General features: G+C 42.8%; 2 protein-coding genes across 4 annotated transcripts in view; both read left to right on the top strand.

The window, feature by feature from the left end:
* Positions 1–5,127, top strand: part of LOC115208732 (EVI5-like protein) — a 38,815-nt gene extending 33,688 nt beyond the window's left edge. For both annotated transcript variants that reach the window (XM_029777052.1, XM_029777053.1), the window contains one exon: positions 148–5,127. In XM_029777052.1, coding sequence (XP_029632912.1) covers positions 148–450 — 303 coding nt within the window. In that variant the 3' untranslated portion in view covers positions 451–5,127. The remainder of the gene's footprint in view (positions 1–147) is intronic.
* Positions 5,128–5,728: 601 nt separating this feature from the next.
* Positions 5,729–12,374, top strand: LOC115208733 (zinc finger protein Gfi-1b-like). Of its 2 annotated transcripts, XM_029777054.1 has the most exons (7): positions 5,729–6,144; positions 6,343–6,410; positions 7,432–7,779; positions 7,994–8,154; positions 8,782–8,925; positions 11,449–11,614; positions 11,996–12,374. In XM_029777054.1, the coding sequence occupies exons 3-7, from the start codon at positions 7,506–7,508 to the stop codon at positions 12,166–12,168; spliced, it is 918 nt and encodes a 305-aa protein (XP_029632914.1). In that variant the 5' UTR covers positions 5,729–6,144; positions 6,343–6,410; positions 7,432–7,505; the 3' UTR covers positions 12,169–12,374. The 2 variants fall into 2 exon arrangements, with proteins under 2 accessions (XP_029632914.1, XP_029632915.1); XM_029777055.1 differs by lacking the exon at positions 5,729–6,144 and having other exon boundaries at positions 6,163–6,410.
* Positions 12,375–20,386: the final 8,012 nt, after the last annotated feature.

The raw sequence follows: 20,386 nt of genomic DNA, 5'->3' as shown, positions 1-20,386 counted from the left end.
AATGGGTCACTTTCCAACCAGTGTACACACTCTTCTCATCAACATACAGCATCAAAAGCCTTTCTTTATGATATCAGTAATATCCCTAGATGATTGTGACAATATCTACGGGTATGAATGTCTTATCCTTATTTCTTTCTCTTTTAGATCAGGCAGCTCCGCGGGCAGCGCTCCAAGTTCGCCCCTAGTTCCCGGGGCGGGGGCTACCCAGATCTGTGTCTAGCTAGCCCCTCGTCGGCCGGAGGCGACTACCTGAGCTCAGATGAGGACCTTCTCCCCAGCCCCATCCCCCCTAACGCCATCTACCCCGCCCTGCCCCACCCCTCGGCCAGGCTGGACAGCGAGGGCAGCACCGACAGCGAAGCAGAGGCCCACCCGGACCACCCCCACCATGGCCCCTCGCAGCAGCTCTACACTAGCATGGTGTGTGCTGAGGTCCTGGACAACTGAGCCATGGAGGTCCCTGGAACTCCCTGGTCCTGACCTAGACTACTGAAGATACTGTGCTCAGTATCTCTTTAGTATTAGAGATGCTGTACTCGCCCCAACTTTACTGTACTACTGTTCTCACCCTAAACTACTGTAACCTGTAACGGACATCCTCTCCTCTTTCTTCGTGTTGGTGCCATGGTCTCTCCTCTTTTTGTCATTCTCTTCTCTCCATTTCCCCCTTTTACTTCTCTCTTCACTTATCCCTCTCTTTATCTCCCTCTCTCAATCTCTTTCTCCTCTACATTCTCACAGACCCTGTATTCCCTATGGGGGTAGAGTTAATTCCAATCCTATTCCCCTGTCCTGTCCTGTCTTGTCCTGTCCTGTCCTGTCCTTGGCATTAGTTTCCACACTGCACTCCGGACCTAAGTGAAGAACAGATAACTTCAGTATGCTCACTCACTGTGCAGCGAGCATATCCTATCCGCACAGAAAGCCGAGAAAATAAAAGGGATTGAAAATGGACAAAAAAATTGCTTTCAACTTTACTCCAACCATACCACACAGCAGTGACTATGAGATGCATAGGACATCGCTTTGATGAAATGATTCCCCTCAAGTTTGGAAGGACTTCTATATGGACTTGGGCTCGGTAAAAGAGGATATGGATGGATGACTTGTTGGGCTTGACCCTGCTCGTACTGTCCCATGGGCGAGATGTGGAACGTCCTGTCTCCCTCCATCTCTTTCCTCCTCCTTTTCTCTCTCTCTCTCTGGCTCTCTTTCTGTCATTTCATCATTCCAAGAAGACCCATTGGCCGCCTGCGCACTGCCTGTTAAAATTAGAAACAACCATCCACTGTAACCTCACAATGCACACTTCAAAAAAAATGAGAGCGAGCGGGAAGGAAGGATAGAGGTAGGAAAAGAGGAGTATGCCATGGACTTGTACACATCAATATCATAGGGATGTTACTAGATGACATCACATGCATAGATGAATATTAACAATTTACCTTACTGAAATATGTTTGTTGTGTGTCTCAATGACTTGCAAGCGAATTACGATGGCTAATGTCAACAACAACAAAAATCTCAACGTTGCCAAATCTTAGGTAATTTTTCTGCTCTTATTTATGTTATTTATTTTCATATTTTTTATATATATATCTATATAAATATATAGATACCAACGGCGGCCAAACTTTATATATACGTTGAGTTCCCTCGGTCTTTTGTGCCAACTTGAATCCTGAGGCTGAGGTGTCAACGGACGGCGTCCTTGACGATTCATGTCAGAGAGACAGAACGAATGCGCTGCTATGATTTTCCTTTTTTCTCCCAGTCTTCTTCTATGTTATGTTCTATCTGCTCGACATACAGTTGAACTTTACACCCCTTAGGAATCAGTTGTGTGTGCGAAAACTACTGTGAAGAAATTGTTGAATGGTTATGGCTATGCTTCATAATGATGTCTCTACCTATGACTTATGAAATACCCACACATAAACAACTCCTTTATAATCTATTTGAAATGTGTTAAGGCATTTTTAAACCCTAAGAGCAGGTATCAACCCACAAGTGTTTATAAGAGGAGAGCAATGGCTCAGTCAATCATTCATTTTGTCTAATGGTGAGGCTGGAGTTTACTAGTTTGGGACTGGCTTTTGACATGTGTTTGGCATGTGTCCGTCAAAATGCTGTGTGAGTGACGTGAGGGGGTTAATTTGAAGTTACCAAAAAAATGATAATTTGTTGAAATTGACCAATCAGAGGCAAAAAAATTCTAATTTACCAGCTACAAGTGTACTCATCAGATCATCATAAATATCATTATCAAGTTGGCCCAGGGTCATCACTCTGTTTATGTCTCTGTTCTGTTCTCTGTTGTTCTCGTCTCAGTCATGTATGATGAATTATCAATACCTCTCCTTCCAGAACAGCCAACTGTGACATCACTTCCTTTTTCTACTGCCTGTTACCAATAGGATTTAGGGATGGATGGAAACATTCAGTTGAACGTGTTGACTGAAAATGTCTGACTATCTGATGCATGCTGTTACTACAGCTTCAGATGGCTGAAATGCACAGGTTAACAGACTGGGAGCAGTATTTTGCTTAGTATATACCTCATTGGCTAACTATGTGGCATATCATCCCAACTGTCTTGAATATATGACAAATGCTTGTTAGAATTAGCTTTAGCTCAGTCATTAGGAGTGGGGAGACTAATGCATCGGCTTGGTGTCATGTTTCCAAACCTTTCAAATGTTCTGTGTTTATATCAATGGGACAGAGTTGATCATGGGAATCGATGATAGCCATCTGGAAAGAAGCTCCATGTGGTTGCTTTCCCAATGTTAAGGGGGAAAGGGTTCCATACAAACTCTATATAGATGGAAGGAGCATTGTCTTACTTCTGTGGCAGACACTTCACATATCACATTTATATATTCTTACAACAGTGGACGCAAAACGTATTGTATAATTCAATAATATTCCATATGACAACCTGAACTAAAGTATTCAAATAAATATATCACAAGAGTAATTGAGTTGATTTGCTGATGCAGAGGATGTGTAGTAGTAATATTCAATAGGGTGATATACGATCCTACGATTCTGGATATACGATCCTAAGATTCTATATATAGATTCTAGATCTCCTCTTGACTTAAATCAGTGAGTGTTGTTCTGGGAATATGGGAGGGAATGCTTGGAGTGGTTAGTGTAGCAAGCTAAGGCCCTGTCTCATGTCAGTATTAGTGAGCACTTGTAAGGTTTCTTGGTAGTATTGAGGTACTGTATAATGCTATGCCACCAAGCCTATGCATCCCAACTTTGTATCATGTTTTCTTGTGTTCAAATTATGCCATGCACTCAGATTTGGTGTGTGCCTGGCTTTTGTCGCACAGTGATGCTGAATGAAGGGGGAACCTGTCACCAACTGCCATGGAAATAAGGGAGCTCCTCTAATGGGGTTCCGCTGCCATGTAGCCCATCTTTCGGTCGCTCAAGTATTACAAATAACCACCTTTTTAGAGGTTAAACCAGTGCAGCAGCTGAAATCACTGTTGTCTGGTGTAACATCCTGGACCAGTCAGTTACGGCATTACTTTAGCAATGGGAGGGAGTTCGGATGCCATGTGTTGCCAACCTGTGGTAGAGTATAGTCTTGGTCAGTGGTGGAAAAAGTACTTGAGTCATACCTGAGTAAAAGTGAAGATACCTTTTTTTTAATAGATAATTACTCAAATAAAAGTGAGTCACCCAGTAAAATACTACTTGAGTAAAAGTATTTGGTTTTAAATATACATCAATATCAAAAGTAAAAGTATTAATAATTTCAAATTCCCTACATTAAGCAAACCAGACGGCACCATTTTCTTGCCTTTTTTATTTACGGTTATTAAGGGGCATACCGACACTCAGACATACTTTACAAACGAAGCATTTGTGTTTAGTGAGTCCGCCAGATCAGAGGCAATAGGGATGACGTGGGATGTTCTCTAGATAAGTGTGTTAATTTGACAATTTTCCTGTCCTGCTAAGCATTCAAAATGTAACGAGTACTTTTGCGTTTCAGATAAAATGTATGGAGTAAAAAGTACATTTATTTTCTGTAACTTTTACACCACTATATTCCAAAAGTTGTCAAAAATATAAATAGTAAAGTACAGATACCAAAAAAACGACTAAAGTAGTACTTTAAAATATTTTTTACTTAAGTACTTTACTCCACTATTAGACACTACTCGACAGTGTCTAATTTACACAAAGTCTTCTGTACTCGCTCCACACTCGCATAACACCAGGGTGTATAACAACCCTGCATAATACAAATACTATACTGCTGTTCAGAGATGGTGCTCGGATGCGGAGTTCCCCAGTATCCCAACTACAACTGGTATAACTGTGACTAAAATACTTTTTGATACATATGAAGATGCCCTCTGATTCAGTATTTGTCATCCATGTAGTTTTATGATTAGCGTTGGTATGGCTATTCTTTGATCTGAACTAAGATCATGTTTAAAATCTTATGGTGTGGTGAATGGTAGGGTTCCATGTTTAAATCTATATAGTGCCATAATGTAGGTAGATTTATACATAGTATATCAAATGCAATTTTCATAGACAGTTCAGCATTTTCACTGTGGTTTAGGGTGGTGTTCATCAAAAATATCTCAAAGGTCAAGGCCACTGTTGAGCTAGGACTGAAGGATCCCCAATATGTTTAAGATTTTTATATATATATATATATATATATATAAATAAATAACCATGTTAGAATGAAACTGGAACACTATACATGCCGTTGTCTGTGTCTCAAAGAAGAAAGAAACAAAACATGGAGACTCCCCCTTATGGACAGTGTCCTCATGCATACCCTGGGTTGTATTCATTAGGGCACACAATGTAAAATATTTAAAAACGTTCTGCAACAGAAAACAAAAATTAGTGTTTCTTATTGGACAAGTCCATGAAGTACCTCCTGGTTTCAGTCACTTTTCTTCCATTTGGTGCCTCAAACACAACCCCGGTGTAGGACTTCTCTCATGTATGTAACAGCAGGTCGGTATCCACTTTACTCCCTCCAACCTTGTTCACTCTCTCTTGCAATTCTACCAATGTGTTGTCAAGTATATTAATGACAGTAATAAAGATGATATTAATGACAATATTATAAAAACATTTCAGTGTTCTGTACTTGATGATTGATATGAAATAAACATTGACACTACACATTCACAGATGCCATGACGAGGTGGTACGGTTGTTGTTGTGTTGATTGTCTGCACCCTTGTCTTCATTTGGATATAAAATCCATTGTAATCTTCCATTGAACCTGTTATCCTCTTTGGCTCTCTGTCCCTCTCTATCTTTCTCTCCCGTTCTCCTCATCACAACATTGGGTTACCAGTTCATTTCGGTTTGGGCTTTCCGTCTCCATCGCTCTCTGCTCTAACTTCCATTCTGAAACCCCCTCCTGTCTCAACACTTGTGTGTGTCGACACTTTGCCGCACATTACTCAAGTGACCCCACCATCCTCTCATTCGGTTTCTTATTACTTGGTATTCTCTTGCCTCACTTCCACACATCTTCCTGTTTTGTGATCATGTGAATCATTTTGATAAAACAATGAAGTAGACGGATATTAGAGATTTGTATACCAACCTCAAGTCGAAGAGGACATTTGGTCATTTGAAAGTGAAGAGATTAGAGAGAGTACATCTAGACTTGTTTGGTGCTATATACTGTAGCAAAGCAGCGATGAGTGGGTTTTTAGTGCAGCAGAAAGACCTGTTGCTCAGCAGTGGAGTCTGTCTGGTCTTTCTGAGGAAGCTCTGTGGTTGAGGTGGCTGCTGCTGAGTGGAGCGGTGCTACAGACACGCTTTTCCCCATCACTTTCATTGGGCTTCACTGAACTGAACACTACATCTCAGTGGCTGAATACAGCCTAGAACTTAAACTTGAGCATATAGATAGATTTTTACTGTAATGATACATGATTTGAGCTTCCTGTTCAATTTTCATTCCTTTACTACGTAGTTGGAGATTCAGGAGTAAAGTTTACATTTTGGCATATCATGTTTTGATATTTATTTTTGTTTGAATTCATTTAGATTTTGAGCCTGAATGTATTTGTTCAGCCTATTTGCTTGATGTGAAAGGTTGACATTTGTATGCCTTTTAAAGAACCTTATCTGGTAAGTTTGTATGAAACACTTCTTTGTAGTGAGATTTTCACATTTTCCATTCTCGCCGTAATGGCATAAATGACTTCTTGCAGTCTTCAATTCCATCCTGCAATTAAGATTAGGAGCATATTTTTGCTTTGTGCTTTTAGGAAATGATCATGTACACTATCACCATCTTTTAAAATCAAAGCTCTGTCATCTCACCAGGTGACTTGACTGAAGACATCCTCTTCAAGAGGGCTAGCTGCAGAGATTTGACATTCCTCTTTCATTAGGTGAGTTTCTCTGCATTTACTGTACCAAATGAATTCAGCCAATGTGTTCAACCTAATCATTTACCTCCACGGGTGTATCTGCGTCATTCTTAGTTATGCTGTTTCAAATGTCACCCTGTGTCTGCAAAATGACACAGTAGAAAGAGTTACGTGTTTTATTTACTAATCCATATGAACTATTCTGCTTAGTAACATATCAAATATTTCTCATTTGAAGTATTCTATCTGAAGCTTTTAACCAGTATGAATCCAGCAGAGGAAAAACAAATCAAGCCTTTTTGCCCCTAGTCTTCTATCATGTTATGTCTTCAATACTCTACCATTTGCCACCTGTAAGGCTGTGCAACCAGAGGGGAGAGAGCTCACAGGGTGAGTCGGGATAATGCATAACGGTCTGCTGTGTTTGGTTGAATTTGGGTGGTAGCTGCTGTGGAATGGTTTCAAAACACTGGGTGCTAGTGTATGTTGCCACAGTTTATGGAGCAATCCAACCAAGCTCAACAGTAATGAGTACGTGCAATGACTTGGCTGAGGCGATCTGTCTAGAGATGTCTGTAAATTATACATAACACGCATGTAATGCCAAATAAATGACCTTTATGAATAGATACAGTAGGAAAAGCTCTGCTGGGAAAATACTATATTTCCATTCAGTATATTTGAACTGATTTCATTATGGAGCTCGTTTTTATGGTTTCAAAATGTTGTCTTCATAATTTTAGTGTCAGCAAAACCCACAGTACTGTTACTTTCGGAGTGGTTGTGGCCTGTACTCAGAAAGCCTTTCCGATTAGGTGTGCTGATCTCGGACCAGGTCCCCCTTGTTCCTGTTATCCTACTCATAATGATCTGAAAGTTAAAACTGATCTTAGATCAGCACTCATACTCTGAGAAGCTTTATGAATACGGCAGTGCAGTATGTGACCGTGTTAGTCAAAGCACTGCTGCCACCTGCTGTATGTTGGTTGATATGAATAACACCTGGACTATTCTGTCAATTTTCATGTACTCCATATTGCAGGGCCTTCTACTTCCCTTCCATTAGACTGAGTCTACAAAACCCTCTGTGCTCCTGCTGCTTCTCGCTTCCCCACCATGCCTCGTTCTTTCCTGGTGAGGAGGGGGGGCTCTCCCCCTCTGCGTCCCAAAGCAGGTAGCCCCTGCTTGGGCACGACCCTGGTGCCAGTAGGTCCCTCAGAAACAGACAAGAGGCAGGGGGGTACCCTTCAGGGACAGCCGTCACCTAAGAGTGCAGTGTCTCTAGTGACGCACAATGAGGCCTACCCACCACAGCCCTCTCCACCTCCAGCCCTCCACCCTGCCTCACATAGTCCCCCTTACCTTCACCCCACCAGTCCCATGTCTTCAGGTAGGTGTTGAGCACTGAGGCTCAGCTAACACAAGCTCATGTACATCTGCCAGTTTTGTGTATTATTGTTCTCTCATAATCATTCATTCTTATACAATTTTCATTAAAGTTAAGACTGAAACAGAAATGTGTTTAAAACCTAGAGATCAGTGATTGCTTGTAAGAAGGGGCTATTAATGTAACTTATTAACCTCCTGCTATTCTCCATCTTAAGATGGTAGAGCTGCGCTGCACCATCACTCTTCCTCCCAGTTGAACCCTGGCAGCCCTGCTGAGGAGGTGGGCTCTCCCCTCCTGGGAGAGACCCGACACAGAGACTGTCCCCAGATCAGTGACCACAGGGCCACTGGGACTGAATGTCCACTGTGTGGAAAGGTTAGTGGATGATCCCAAATCAGTTTTGTTATTCTAACTCTCTGACAAGTCGTCATTGCAAATAATAATCTGTTCTTAATTGATTTACCTGTATAAATAAAGGTGAATTATTATTCCCTGTAGCTCAGTTGGTAGAGCATGGTGTTTGCAACGCATGGTGTTTGCAACGCCAGGGTTGTGGGTTCGATTCCCACGGGGGGCCAGCACAATTTTTATTTTAGTTTTTTAAATGTATGAAATGAAATGTAGGCATTCACTACTGTAAGTCGCTCTGGATAAGAGCGTCTGCTAAATGACTAAAATGTAAAATTAAACGTCAACCCTCCTCTCCATCAAAAAGGTTTGATATTAGTGATACGAGAAAGCTATGTTTGCTTCCATCATGGATAGTGAACAATTCTGATTCATTGGAATACCACTGAGGTGATTGGATAGACCTACACACAGCCTTCTTATTAACCAAAGGTCAAAGTGCAGCAACTGAAGTCTGACTTGCTTTAACTCTCTATTCTGTTTCTGACTGGAAGACCAGTGTGAGGATTAAATCAAGATAAGAGGTCTATTGTATTTACTGCACTGCTCTCCACTTTAATGCAAATGACATTAAAGTGTTTATTTCCTTTTCAGAGTTTCTTTTCTTTCTCCTGTCTGGAGTCCCACGTCCACAAGTCCCATGTTGGCAGACACAAGCAGTCATCATCAGCACACAACAAGACTAACAGTCAGCCGTATGGCTATAGGCCAGACCTGGGTTTGAGCTACAGGGTCAAGGTAGGAATAACACACCTCATAACGCCAAATAAGGTCTGTTGCCTGCCACATTACATGTATAATGACGGGTTTTAAAGCAGGTCTGGGGTCAGGTCTATAATAATCAGATCACATTGTGACGTCAAGATGTGGGACATAAGTTCCATCCCACCTGAAAAGGCTGATATTGCAGGCATTTTTTTCATACAGATCAAGGGCATTATCATAATTTCAGAATGTTATTTCGACCTCATAGTATGGAAATATCATTCAAAAAACTGGAAATCAAGTTATTAAATGCACTGTTCTACTAAGATATATGGAATTGTTTTAAGGGCATAGTAAGGATCATTTAGCTATTTGATTTTGAATTTTAAGACTCCTTGAAGTATCCCAAAAATATTACAAAAAAAATATATATATATAATTTTGTCCTTACTGTTATTAGCCCATAAAAACGCATTGAATAACAGATTCACTACATGGAACAAAAGATAGTCCCCCAAAAAAGATCAAAAGGAAGTTAGTTCTGAAGTGTCTCTCCTATATCTGAGAGATTTAAGAAAGATCAGGGAACCTATATACACTGCTCAAAAAAATAAAGGGAACACTTAAACAACACAATGTAACTCCAAGTCAATCACACTTCTGTGAAATCAAACTGTCCACTTAGGAAGCAACACTGATTAACAATACATTTCACATGCTCTTGCGCAAATGGAATAGACAACAGGTGGAAATGATAGGCAATTAGCAAGACACCCCCAATAAAGGAGTGGTTCTGCAGGTGGGGACCACAGACCACTTCTCAGTTCCTGGCTGATGTTTTGGTCACTTTTGAATGCTGGCGGTGCTTTCACTCTAGTGGTAGCATGAGACGGAGTCCACAACCCACACAAGTGGCTCAGGTAGTGCAGCTCATCCAGGATGGCACATCAATGTGAGCTGTGGCAAGAAGGTTTGCTGTGTCTGTCAGCGTAGTGTCCAGAGCATGGAGGCGCTACCAGGAGACAGGCCAGTACATCAGGAGACGTGGAGGAGGCCGTAGGAGGGCAACAACCCAGCAGCAGGACCGCTACCTCCGCCTTTGTGCAAGGAGGAGCAGGAGAAGCACTGCCAGAGCCCTGCAAAATGACCTCCAGCAGGCCACAAATGTGCATGTGTCTGCTCAAACGGTCAGAAACAGAGTCCATGAGGGTGGTATGAGGGCCCGACGTCCACAGGTGGGGGTTGTGCTTACAGCCCAACACCGTGCAGGTCGTTTGGCATTTGCCAGAGAACACCAAGATTGGCAAATTCGCCACTGGCGCCCTGTGCTCTTCACAGATGAAAGCAGGTTCACACTGAGCACGTGACAGACGTGACAGAGTCTGGAGACGCCGTGGAGAACATTCTGCTGCCTGCAACATCCTCCAGCATGACCGGTTTGGCGGTGGGTCAGTCATGGTGTGGGGTGGCATTTCTTTGGGGGGCCGCACAGCCCTTCATGTGCTCGCCAGAGGTAGCCTGACTGCCATTAGGTACCGAGATGAGATCCTCAGACCCCTTGTGAGACCATATGCTGGTGCGGTTGGCCCTGGGTTCCTTCTAATGCAAGACAATGCTAGACCTCATGTGGCTGGAGTGTGTCAGCAGTTCCTGCAAGAGGAAGGCATTGATGCTATGGACTGGCCCGCCCGTTCTCCAGACCTGAATCCAATTGAGCACATCTGGGACATCATGTCTCGCTCCATCCACCAACGCCACGTTGCACCACAGACTGTCCAGGAGTTGGCGGATGCTTTAGTCCAGGTCTGGGAGGAGATCCCTCAGGAGACCATCCGCCACCTCATCAGGAGCATGCCCAGGCGTTGTAGGGAGGTCATACAGGCACGTGGAGGCCACACACACTACTGAACCTCATTTTGACTTGTTTTAAGGACATTACATCAAAGTTGGATCAGCCTGTAGTGTGGTTTTCCACTTTAATTTTGAGTGTGACTCCAAATCCAGACCTCCATGGGTTGATAAATTGGATTTCCATTGATTATTTTTGTGTGATTTTGTAGTCAGCACATTCAACTATGTAAAGAAAAAAGTATTTAATAAGATTATTTCTTTCATTCAGATCTAGGATGTGTTGTTTAAGTGTTCCCTTTATTTCTTTTGAGCAGTATATATATATATATATATATTTTTTTTTTTACATGTATTTAACTCCATATTTTGGGCATTAAATAGTCTCCATATATACTTCCATACATTTTTTCAGCTGGTACCAGGGGACCGTCAGACGAGTCTTGTGAGTGTCCTAGAGCAAAACATGTATATGTTCGAGAGAGTCTCATCTTTCCATAGAGGGGTCAAAATAGTTTGTAGGACATTCGGAACACTACAGTAGACCCTATACATGACCCTATATGGCCTATATTATATGGCCTGTTTTTGTTTGGTGTAAAAAAAAATATAAGATTCATTGAACTTCTCATGAAATTGTGAACCCAATAAATTTATATTTTTTTACAAAATATATGACCATATATGCTTTGTTCTCATGTGTTTCAGGACCGTACGTATGGCTGTAAGGTGTGTGGGAAAGTGTTCAAGCGCTCCTCTACCCTGTCCACTCACCTGCTAATCCACTCTGACACGCGCCCCTACCCCTGTCAATACTGTGGCAAAAGATTTCACCAGAAATCTGATATGAAAAAACACACCTTCATTCACACAGGTGAGTCAATGTGTATTCTACAGAAATAGGGATCTTGTCTTTGTCACAGTCACGTATGAACTATTTTAAATATATAAAAGAAGCTATGAGAGTGGTAGGGGCATGTGGTGCCTGTTAAAAATGTAGTGAATACACGCCAGAGTCCGGCGGGAAGTGATTTGGCCTTTAAAATAAGTAAATATAACAGCCATGCCCCGACCACTCTCATTGATTTGGATTAAGTTAGCTGAAGTTTGTAGTGACTTTTAATGAAAGAAAACCCAACCATGCATTACAGTTTTTCCTGGCTCACTTTCAGGGTGAGGAACCATCTAACATTCAGTTATAAAAGAGTGAACTTCCCCTTTAATACCGTATGTCCCCTCTGCCCTCCTATCCCAGGTGAGAAGCCTCATGTGTGCCAGGTTTGCGGCAAAGCCTTCAGCCAGAGCTCCAACCTCATCACCCACAGTCGTCAGCACAGTCGCAACCAGCCCTACCGCTGCCTCTATGGCTTCCAGTGCAAACAAGGACCTGAGACAAAACCAGGAGAACCCCCGTACATAGACCTTTAGGCCAAGACCCTGGCTAAGAACTGATCTGAGCTCAGTTTTCACAATCAGGAGAACCACTGTACATAGATAGCAACTCAAACACCCTCACATGGTCATAGCTGACTCCAGATAATGTTTTCATTATAAGGGGCACCACTGCACAAGCTAACCAGAAGCTGGGGATGGATGGAAGAAGTGATGGATGCTCCACAAAAAATTCTAACAAACATTTACAGTTGAAGTCGGAACTTTACATGCACCTAGGTTGGAGTCATTACAACTCGTTTTTCAACCACTCCACAAATGTATTGTTAACAACCTATAGTTTTGTCGGTTCAGACATCTACTTTGTGCATGACACAAGTAATTTGTCCAACAATTGTTAAGACAGATTATTTCACATTGAATTCACTGTATCACAATTCCAGTGGGTTAGAAGTTTACATACACTAAGTTGGCAGTGCCTTTAAACAGCTTGGAAAATTCCAGAAAATTATGTCATGGCTTTAGAAGCTTCTGATAGGCTAATTGACATAATTTTGAGTCAATTGGAGGTGTACCTGTGGATGTATTTTAAGGTCTACCTTCAAACTCATTGCCTCTTTCCTTGACATCATGGGAAAATCAAAAGAAATCATCCAAGACCTCAGAAAAAAAATTGTAGACCTCCACAAGTCTGGTTCATCCTTGGGAGCAATTTCCAAATGCCTGAAGGTACCACATTCATCTGTACAAACAATAGTACGCAAGTATAAACACCATGGGACCACGCAGCCATCCTTCCGCTCAGGAAGGAGACGCGTTCTGTCTCCTAGAGATGAACGTACTTTGAACATGCAAATCAATCCCAGAACAACAGCAAAGGATCTTGTGAAGATGCTGGAGGAAACAGTTACAAAAGTATCTATAGCCACAGTAAAACGAGTCCTATATCGACATAACCTGAAAGGCCTCTCAGCAAGGAAGAAGCCACTGCTCCAAAACCGCCATAAAAAGCTAGACTACAGTTTGCAACTGCACATGGGGACAAAGATCGTACATTTTGGAGAAATGTCCTCTGGTCTGATGAAACAAAAATATAACTGTTTGGCCATAATGACCGTCGTTATGTTTGGAGGGAAAAGGGGAAGGCTTGCAAGCCGAAGAACACCATCCCAACCCTGAATCACGGGGGTGGCAGCATCATGTTGTGAGGATGCTTTGCTGCAGAAGGGACTGATGCACTTCACAAAATAGATGGCATCATGAGGCAGGAAAATTATGTGGATATATTGAAGCAACATCTCAAGACATCACAAAGCCCTGACCTCAATCCTATAGAAAGTTTGTGGGCAGAACTGAAAAAGCGTGTGCGAGCAAGGAGCCCTACAAACATGACTCAGTTACATCAGCTCTGTCAGGAGGAATGAGCCAAAATTCACCCAAATTATTGTGGGAAGCTTGTGGAAGGCTACCTGAAATGTTTGACCCAAGTTAAACAATTTAAAGGCAATGCTACCAAATACTAATTGAGTGTATGTAAACTTCTGACCCACTGGGAATGTGATGAAAGAAAAAAAAAGCTGAAATAAATCATTCTCTCTACTATTATTCTGACATTTCACATTCTTAAAATAAAGTGGTGATCCTAACTGACCTAAAACAGGGAATTTTTACTAGGATTAAATGTCAGGAATTGTGAAAAACTGAGTTTAAATGTATTTGGCTAAGGTGCATGTAAACTTCCAATTTCAACTGTACCTTGACTGTAGTTGAATCCCAACTGTATATTTTGCCTACATATATATTTCAGTTTTTTCAGTGTTATCATAGAGTCATATCTGAAAATATGTTAAAAACACCTTTGAACTTTATTCCAAAGTATCGCTTTCTTAAGTGTGTGCATTAAAAATCTTTGTTATCCACTTTCAGATTTGGATAACAACAAGATATTATTGTTATGAATGATCATTGTTTTTTTTAAGTGATCAAACTTGCTTTTTAATGATTTACCTCTCGGGAGGGGGGTTAAAGGTATGTCACTTTGAAATAAAAGAAGTTAACCTACGTGGGCGTTGCACATGGTTTATCTGGAATTCTCTGGAAATGAATCATTATATTCATTCTGTTTAATTCTCTGGAACGGAAACATTTACCTGGATTTAAATACCTGTGATGGGCTGAGAAAGCCCCCTCTCTCTCTCGGACAGCGCTACCCTATAAAAGCACAGCCATCTCTTTACTTCACTAAAACACCTGATCCCTTCAACCCCTCCACTGCACCACCAAGGAAGAACACACAGACACAGGTAAATACATCATTTAGAATTCATGCTTTAGGTTTTAAATCACAATTGGCCTCATTGTGACTTCATCCCCAGGCTTAATTGCTACAGCGAGAGAGCCAGCTGGGGTCAAGATTAGCCTCATCGTGACATACCTGATCAGGGATGACTGAGGGACCTTACAGTTATGTTGTGTGTATGGGGTACATTACAGCGATGGATCAGTCATTCAAAAATCATGTTAACCACTGTCATCGCACACAGAGCGAATCAATGCAATTTATTATTCGATTTGAAGTTTGTTTTGTCCTGAACTAATTTAAGCTTGCCATAACAAAGGGGGGTGAATACTTATTATAGGCCTCTGTATATAGTGTAACATCCTTATGGTGGTACTGTTTACAGTTGTCTACTATTTTAACTCAAATTCAATAAATGAATTGGAATGGGAATTTTCAGATCAATTCTGATTTGACACACACCCTGGTCTCGTTTCAAGACTTAAAAACAGTTTTTAAAGAACAGTTTCAATCAGTATACAGACCAAGACGTCACCCTCTTTCTCTGTCCCTCTCCATCGTAGCAACAATGGGTTAGGGAAAGAGTACTCCAGCTTCAGGCACAGACAGCCATGATGACAGCCATGACGACAGCCATGACGACAGCCATGACGACAGCCATGACATATCAGGCGTAAACATATCAGACCAAAGCATATAAGATGGTAAGGGCGGTATTTCAATTGCTAAATCACCAATCAGGCTGGTATGTAACCTAGTCCAGGAGGAGGGACTGTATAAATTAACACAATTATATTTTATTATTGCGCAATGCCACTTAGCCTAAGTGGCCCATCCCACATGGGATTATAAGAAACATTTATATTAGACATTTCAAATAAGTAATTACATGTCCATATACAATGAGCTCCAAAAGTATTGGGACAGCGACACATTTTTTGTTATTTTGGTTTTAGAAATTATACAATGATTATGAGGTTAAAGTGGAGACTGTCAGCTTGAATTTGAGGGTATTGTCATCCATATCAGGTGAACCGTTTAGAAATTACAGCATGTTTTGTACGTAGTCCCCCCATTTTAGGGGACCAAAAGTATTTGGACAAATTTACATGTGTATTACAGTAGTACAAAGTTAAGTATTTGGTCCCATATTCATAGCACGCAAAAAATACATCATGCTAGTGACCAAAAACATTTGTTGGATAAATTTGCTGTTTGTTTTGGTAGTGTTTCAGATTTTTTTGTGCCCAATAGAAATTAATGGTAAATAATGTATTGTGACATTTGCTATATAATATTTTTCGAAACACTATTATGTGGATGCTACAATGATTGCAGCTCATTCTGAATGAATCGTGAATAATGATGAGTGAGAAAATTACAGAGGCATAAATATCATACCCGCCAAAAAATGCTAACCTCCCCTGTTATTGTAATGGTGAGAGGTTAGCATGTCTTGGAGGTATGATATTTGACATCTTCCTAGTAAATTATGTTGAGGATCACCCCAAATCCTACATGATCACTGACGACAAAGGTGAGAAGTTCGTCAACACCGGAAAGATCTGTAGGGATGAGGACGGGGTGTGACCACAAAATAACATTGGTAGTCACGAAAGAACATTGTTTCTAAGGTTCCTCGGTGTTCAGGGGTATCAAAAGTGCGGTATAGTCCAGGTGTGGGTATAATAGACACAGTTCCTGTTCCATGCAGTTGTCAAGAGTGGTGGTTATGAAAATAAGCATGACAAAAAATGTTTTTATCCTAGTCCTCAGGGTGGCGCCCCCTTCAGGAGATAATGGATGGGAGACTGGCAGCGTGCTCCGTCCAGGGGCGGGCATGCGCAGTTTCACCACTGGTGAAGAGAATGGTGGGGGTACGGTCTGCAGTTTGCTGTGCTTCCTCCTCCTTTTCATGGCTTCATTTCGTCAATCGTCACCGAGGTCCTAGCACCTGTCTTGAGAAGGGAGATTTCCTCTCTCCTTCAAAAGCAGGCAATTCGGTTGGTCCCCGTGTCAGAAGTACAGAGCAATTGGTACAGCCAGTACTTCTTAGTTCCCAAGAGCGATGGAACGTTGAGGCTCATCCTGGACTTGCTTGTTTTAAACAAGCACCTCAAGGTTTGTAAGATCAAAATGCTCACAATTCTCAGGGTATTGCAGTCGGTGCTTCCCAGCGATTGGTTCACGTCCATAGATGTGAAGGATGCGTATTTTAATGTAGCTATATTTCCTCCCCACAGAAACTTTGAAGTTTCATTTCGAGGGTGTGGCCTACGGGTTTCTTCTCCTGCCTTTAGGGCTCTCCCTATCACCCGCACCTTTTCTATGGTGGTGGAGGCGCCTTTGGCACAGGTGCGGTGCCAGGGGATCAGAGTATTGGCCTATCTGGAAGATTGGTTGGTCGTTCTGGAGTCTAGGGAACAGGTGGAGCTCCACGCTGGTTTCCCATATTCAGTCTCTGGGGTTCACAGTGAATCACAAGAAAAGTTATCTGACACAGCTCATTCAGTTTCTGGGTCTTGTTTTGGATTTGGTTCTAAATCATGTGTTTTTGTCCCAACAGAGGGTCGCAATCCGTCTGTCTGGTACTGTATCAGCTGGGGCACCCTGTGCCTTTTCGCTTATGCCTGTGGTTATTGGGTCTGATGGCCTCTATGATAGCTGCTGTGCCTCTGGGACTTCGGTTGATGTCTGTTTCAGCGCTGGGTGATTGCTATGCGTCGGGATGCATCTCGCCACTTCCATCAGTTGCTCAAGGTAGCCCCGTCGTGCCTAAGGGCCTTGACTCCTTGGAGGGACCTGTGACTGCTGTAGCAGAGGGTTCTCATGGGCCGAGTAGTGTTACGACAGACACGTCTTTACTGGGAGGTGGAGCGCTGTGTGTGGGCTAGTCTGGGACAGAGGGATTTGGTCAACAGCGGAAAGGGTGCTGCATATCAATTACCTAGAGCTACTGACTGTTTGCTAGCACTGAGGTGTTTCCTTACGATGTTTGAGGGCCAGCATGTGTTGGTACGGTCCGACAACAGGACAGTGGTGGCGTCCATCAACAGGCAGGGGGGATGTGGTCTCAGTCTCTCCTATACCTGGTCCGTTATCTGCTCGTATGGAGTATTGCGCATTTCCTGTTGCTCAGGGCAATGTATCTTCCCGGATCTCTCAATGTGGGCTCGGATCTACTTTCCAAGGGGTTCCTATCTCTACATAGTGGAGACTGTACCCCTCGGTTTTTGCCCAGATATGGGTCTGGTTCGGCAGGGCCGTTGTAGATCTTTACGCATTGCGAGAAAATGTGCATTGTCGTCTTCTTCACAATGACGGATCTGGGCACTCCGGTGGGAATGGATGCTTTGGCGTATCAGTGGCCTCGGACCCTGCTCTATGCGTTTCCTCCGGTGGACCTGATTCAGGCCACGGTGGAGAGGTTCCATCAGGAGGGTCTGTTGTTGATTCTGGTGGTTCCCAGTTGGCCCAGACAACCATGGTTCCTGGGCGGGGAACTGTGGAGGGTTCCATGTCATCTGAGCTATTGTCCCAGGTGCATGGAAGAGTTTGGCATCCACGGACACAGATATGGGATCTGTGGGTTTGGCCCCTGAAAGGTTGAATTCGACAGCCAGGGATTTATCCTTGAATGTGATCGACTATACAGTTAGCACGTGCACCCTCTATGAAAGGGTTTAAACATAAACTCAGCAAAAAAAGAAACATCCCTTTGTCTTTCAAAAGATAATTCGTAAAAATCCAAATAACTTAACAGATCTTCATTGTACAGGGTTTAAACACTGTTTCCCATGTTTGTTCAATGAACCATGAACAATTAATGAACATGCACCTGTGGAACGGTTGTTAAGACACTAACAGCTTACAGACGGTAGGAAATTAAGGTCACAGTTATGAAAACTTAGGACACTAAAGAGGCTTTTCTACTGACTCTGAAAAACACCAAAAGAAAGATGCCCAGGGTCCCTGCTCATCTGTATGAACGTGCCTTAGGCATGCTGCAAGGAGGCATGAGGACTGCAGATGTGGCCAGGGCAATAAATTGCAATGTCCGTACTGTGAGACGCCTAAGACAGCGCTGCAGGGAGACAGACCGGACAGCTGATCGTCCTCGCAGTGGCAGACCACATATAACAACACCTGCACAGGATCAGTACATCCGAACATCAAGACTGCGGTACAGGTACAGGATGGCAACAACAACTGCCCGAGTTACACCAGGAAAGCACAATCCCTCCATTAGTGCTGTCCACAATAGGCTGAGAGAGGCTGGACTGAGGGCTTGTAGGCCTGTTGTAAGGCAGGTCCTCAGCAGACATCACCGGCAACAACGTCACCTATGGGCACAAACCCACCATCGCTGGACCAGACAGGACTGGCAAAAAGTGATCTTCACTGACGAGTCATATTTTTGTCTCACCAGGGGTGATGGTCGGATTTGCATTTAACGTAGAAGGAATGAGCATTACATCGAGGCCTGTACTCTGGAGCGGCATCGATTTGGAGGTGGAGGGTCCGTCATGGTCTGGGGCGGTGGGTCACAGCATCATCGGACTGAGCTTGTTGTCATTGCAGGCAATCTCAACGCTGTGCGTTACAGGGAAGACATCCTCCTCTCTCATGTGGTACCCTTCCTACAGGCTCATCACGACATGACCCTCCAGCATGACAATGCCACCAGCCATACTGCTTGTTCTGTGCGTGATTTCCTGCAAGACAGGAATGTCAGTGTTCTGACATGGCCAGCGAAGAGCCCGGATCTCAATCCCATTGAGCACGTCTGGGACCTGTTGGATCGGAGGGTGAGGGCTAGGGTCATTCCCCCCAGAAATGTCTGGGAACTTGCAGGTGCCTTGGTGGAAGAGTGGGGTAACATCTCACAGCAAGAACTGGCTAATCTGGTGCGGTCCATGAGGAGGAAATGCACTGCAGTACCTAATGCAGCTCGTGGCCACACCAGATACTGACTGTTACTTTTGATTTTGATCCCCCCTTTTTTCAGGGACTAATTATTCCATTTCTGTTAGTCACGTCTGTGGAACTTGCTCATTTTATGTCTCGGTTTTTGAATCTTATGTTCATACAAATATTTACGCATGTTAAGTTTGCTGAAAATAAACGCAGTTGACAGTGAGAGGACGTTTCTTTTTTTGCTGAGTTTATTAGTGGCAGGCGTTTGAAGGTTTACTGTGGGTTTGAGTCTCGGGCTGCTGTGGTTCATCCACTCTGGTTGATACTATGCCTCGCACGAGCATTTTACCAAGTCACGGCAGGTGTTCTGTTGTTTTGGACATGCAGTTCCTTGTACGAGTTCTGACATTTTAGGCTCCCAGGGTAAGTATTCTTGGAACCATGGGATCTATGGACTTGGGCTGCAGTGGCAGCGTGTCAGTGCGCATAGCCAAGTTGCAGCAGGTTTTAGATCCCTATATGGGGCTCTAAGAGTTCAGGCTTCTCGGGTATGTAGAGTTGAAGTCGGAAGTTTACATACACTTAGGTTGGAGTCATTAAAACTCATTTTTCAACCATTCCACAAATGTCTTATTAACATACTATAGTTTTGGCAAGTTGGTTAGGTTACTTTGTGCATGACAAGTAAGTTTTCCAACAATTGTTTACAGACAGATTATTTCACTTATAATTCACTGTATCATAATTCCAGTGGGTCAGAAGTTTACATACACTAAGTTGACTGCCTTTAAACAGCTTGGAAAATTCCAGAAATGGATGTCATGGCTTTAGAAGCTTCTGATAGACTAATTGACATCATTTGAGTCAATTGGAAGTGTACCTGTGGATGTATTTCAAGGCCTACCTTCAAACTCAGTGCCTCTTTGCTTGACATCATGGGAAAATCAAAAGAAATCAGCCAAGACCTCCACAAGTCTGGTTCCTCCTTGGGAGCAATTTCCAAACGCCTGAAGGTACCACGTTCATCTGTACAAACAA

Source organism: Salmo trutta, chromosome 14 (assembly GCF_901001165.1).
Source record: "Salmo trutta chromosome 14, fSalTru1.1, whole genome shotgun sequence".
Classification (NCBI taxonomy): Eukaryota; Metazoa; Chordata; class Actinopteri; order Salmoniformes; family Salmonidae; genus Salmo; species Salmo trutta.
Note: the sequence above shows the minus strand (reverse complement) of the source record. Positions and strands in the feature narration are given on the sequence as shown.

Coding starts and splice junctions, on each gene's coding strand:
- LOC115208733 (XM_029777054.1), top strand. CDS start 7,506: ATGCCTCGTTCTTTCCTGGTGAGGAGGGGGGGCTCTCCCCCTCTGCGT. Junction 7,780..7,993: donor CACCAGTCCCATGTCTTCAG/GTAGGTGTTGAG, acceptor CTCCATCTTAAG/ATGGTAGAGCTGCGCTGCAC. Junction 11,615..11,995: donor ACACACCTTCATTCACACAG/GTGAGTCAATGT, acceptor CTCCTATCCCAG/GTGAGAAGCCTCATGTGTGC.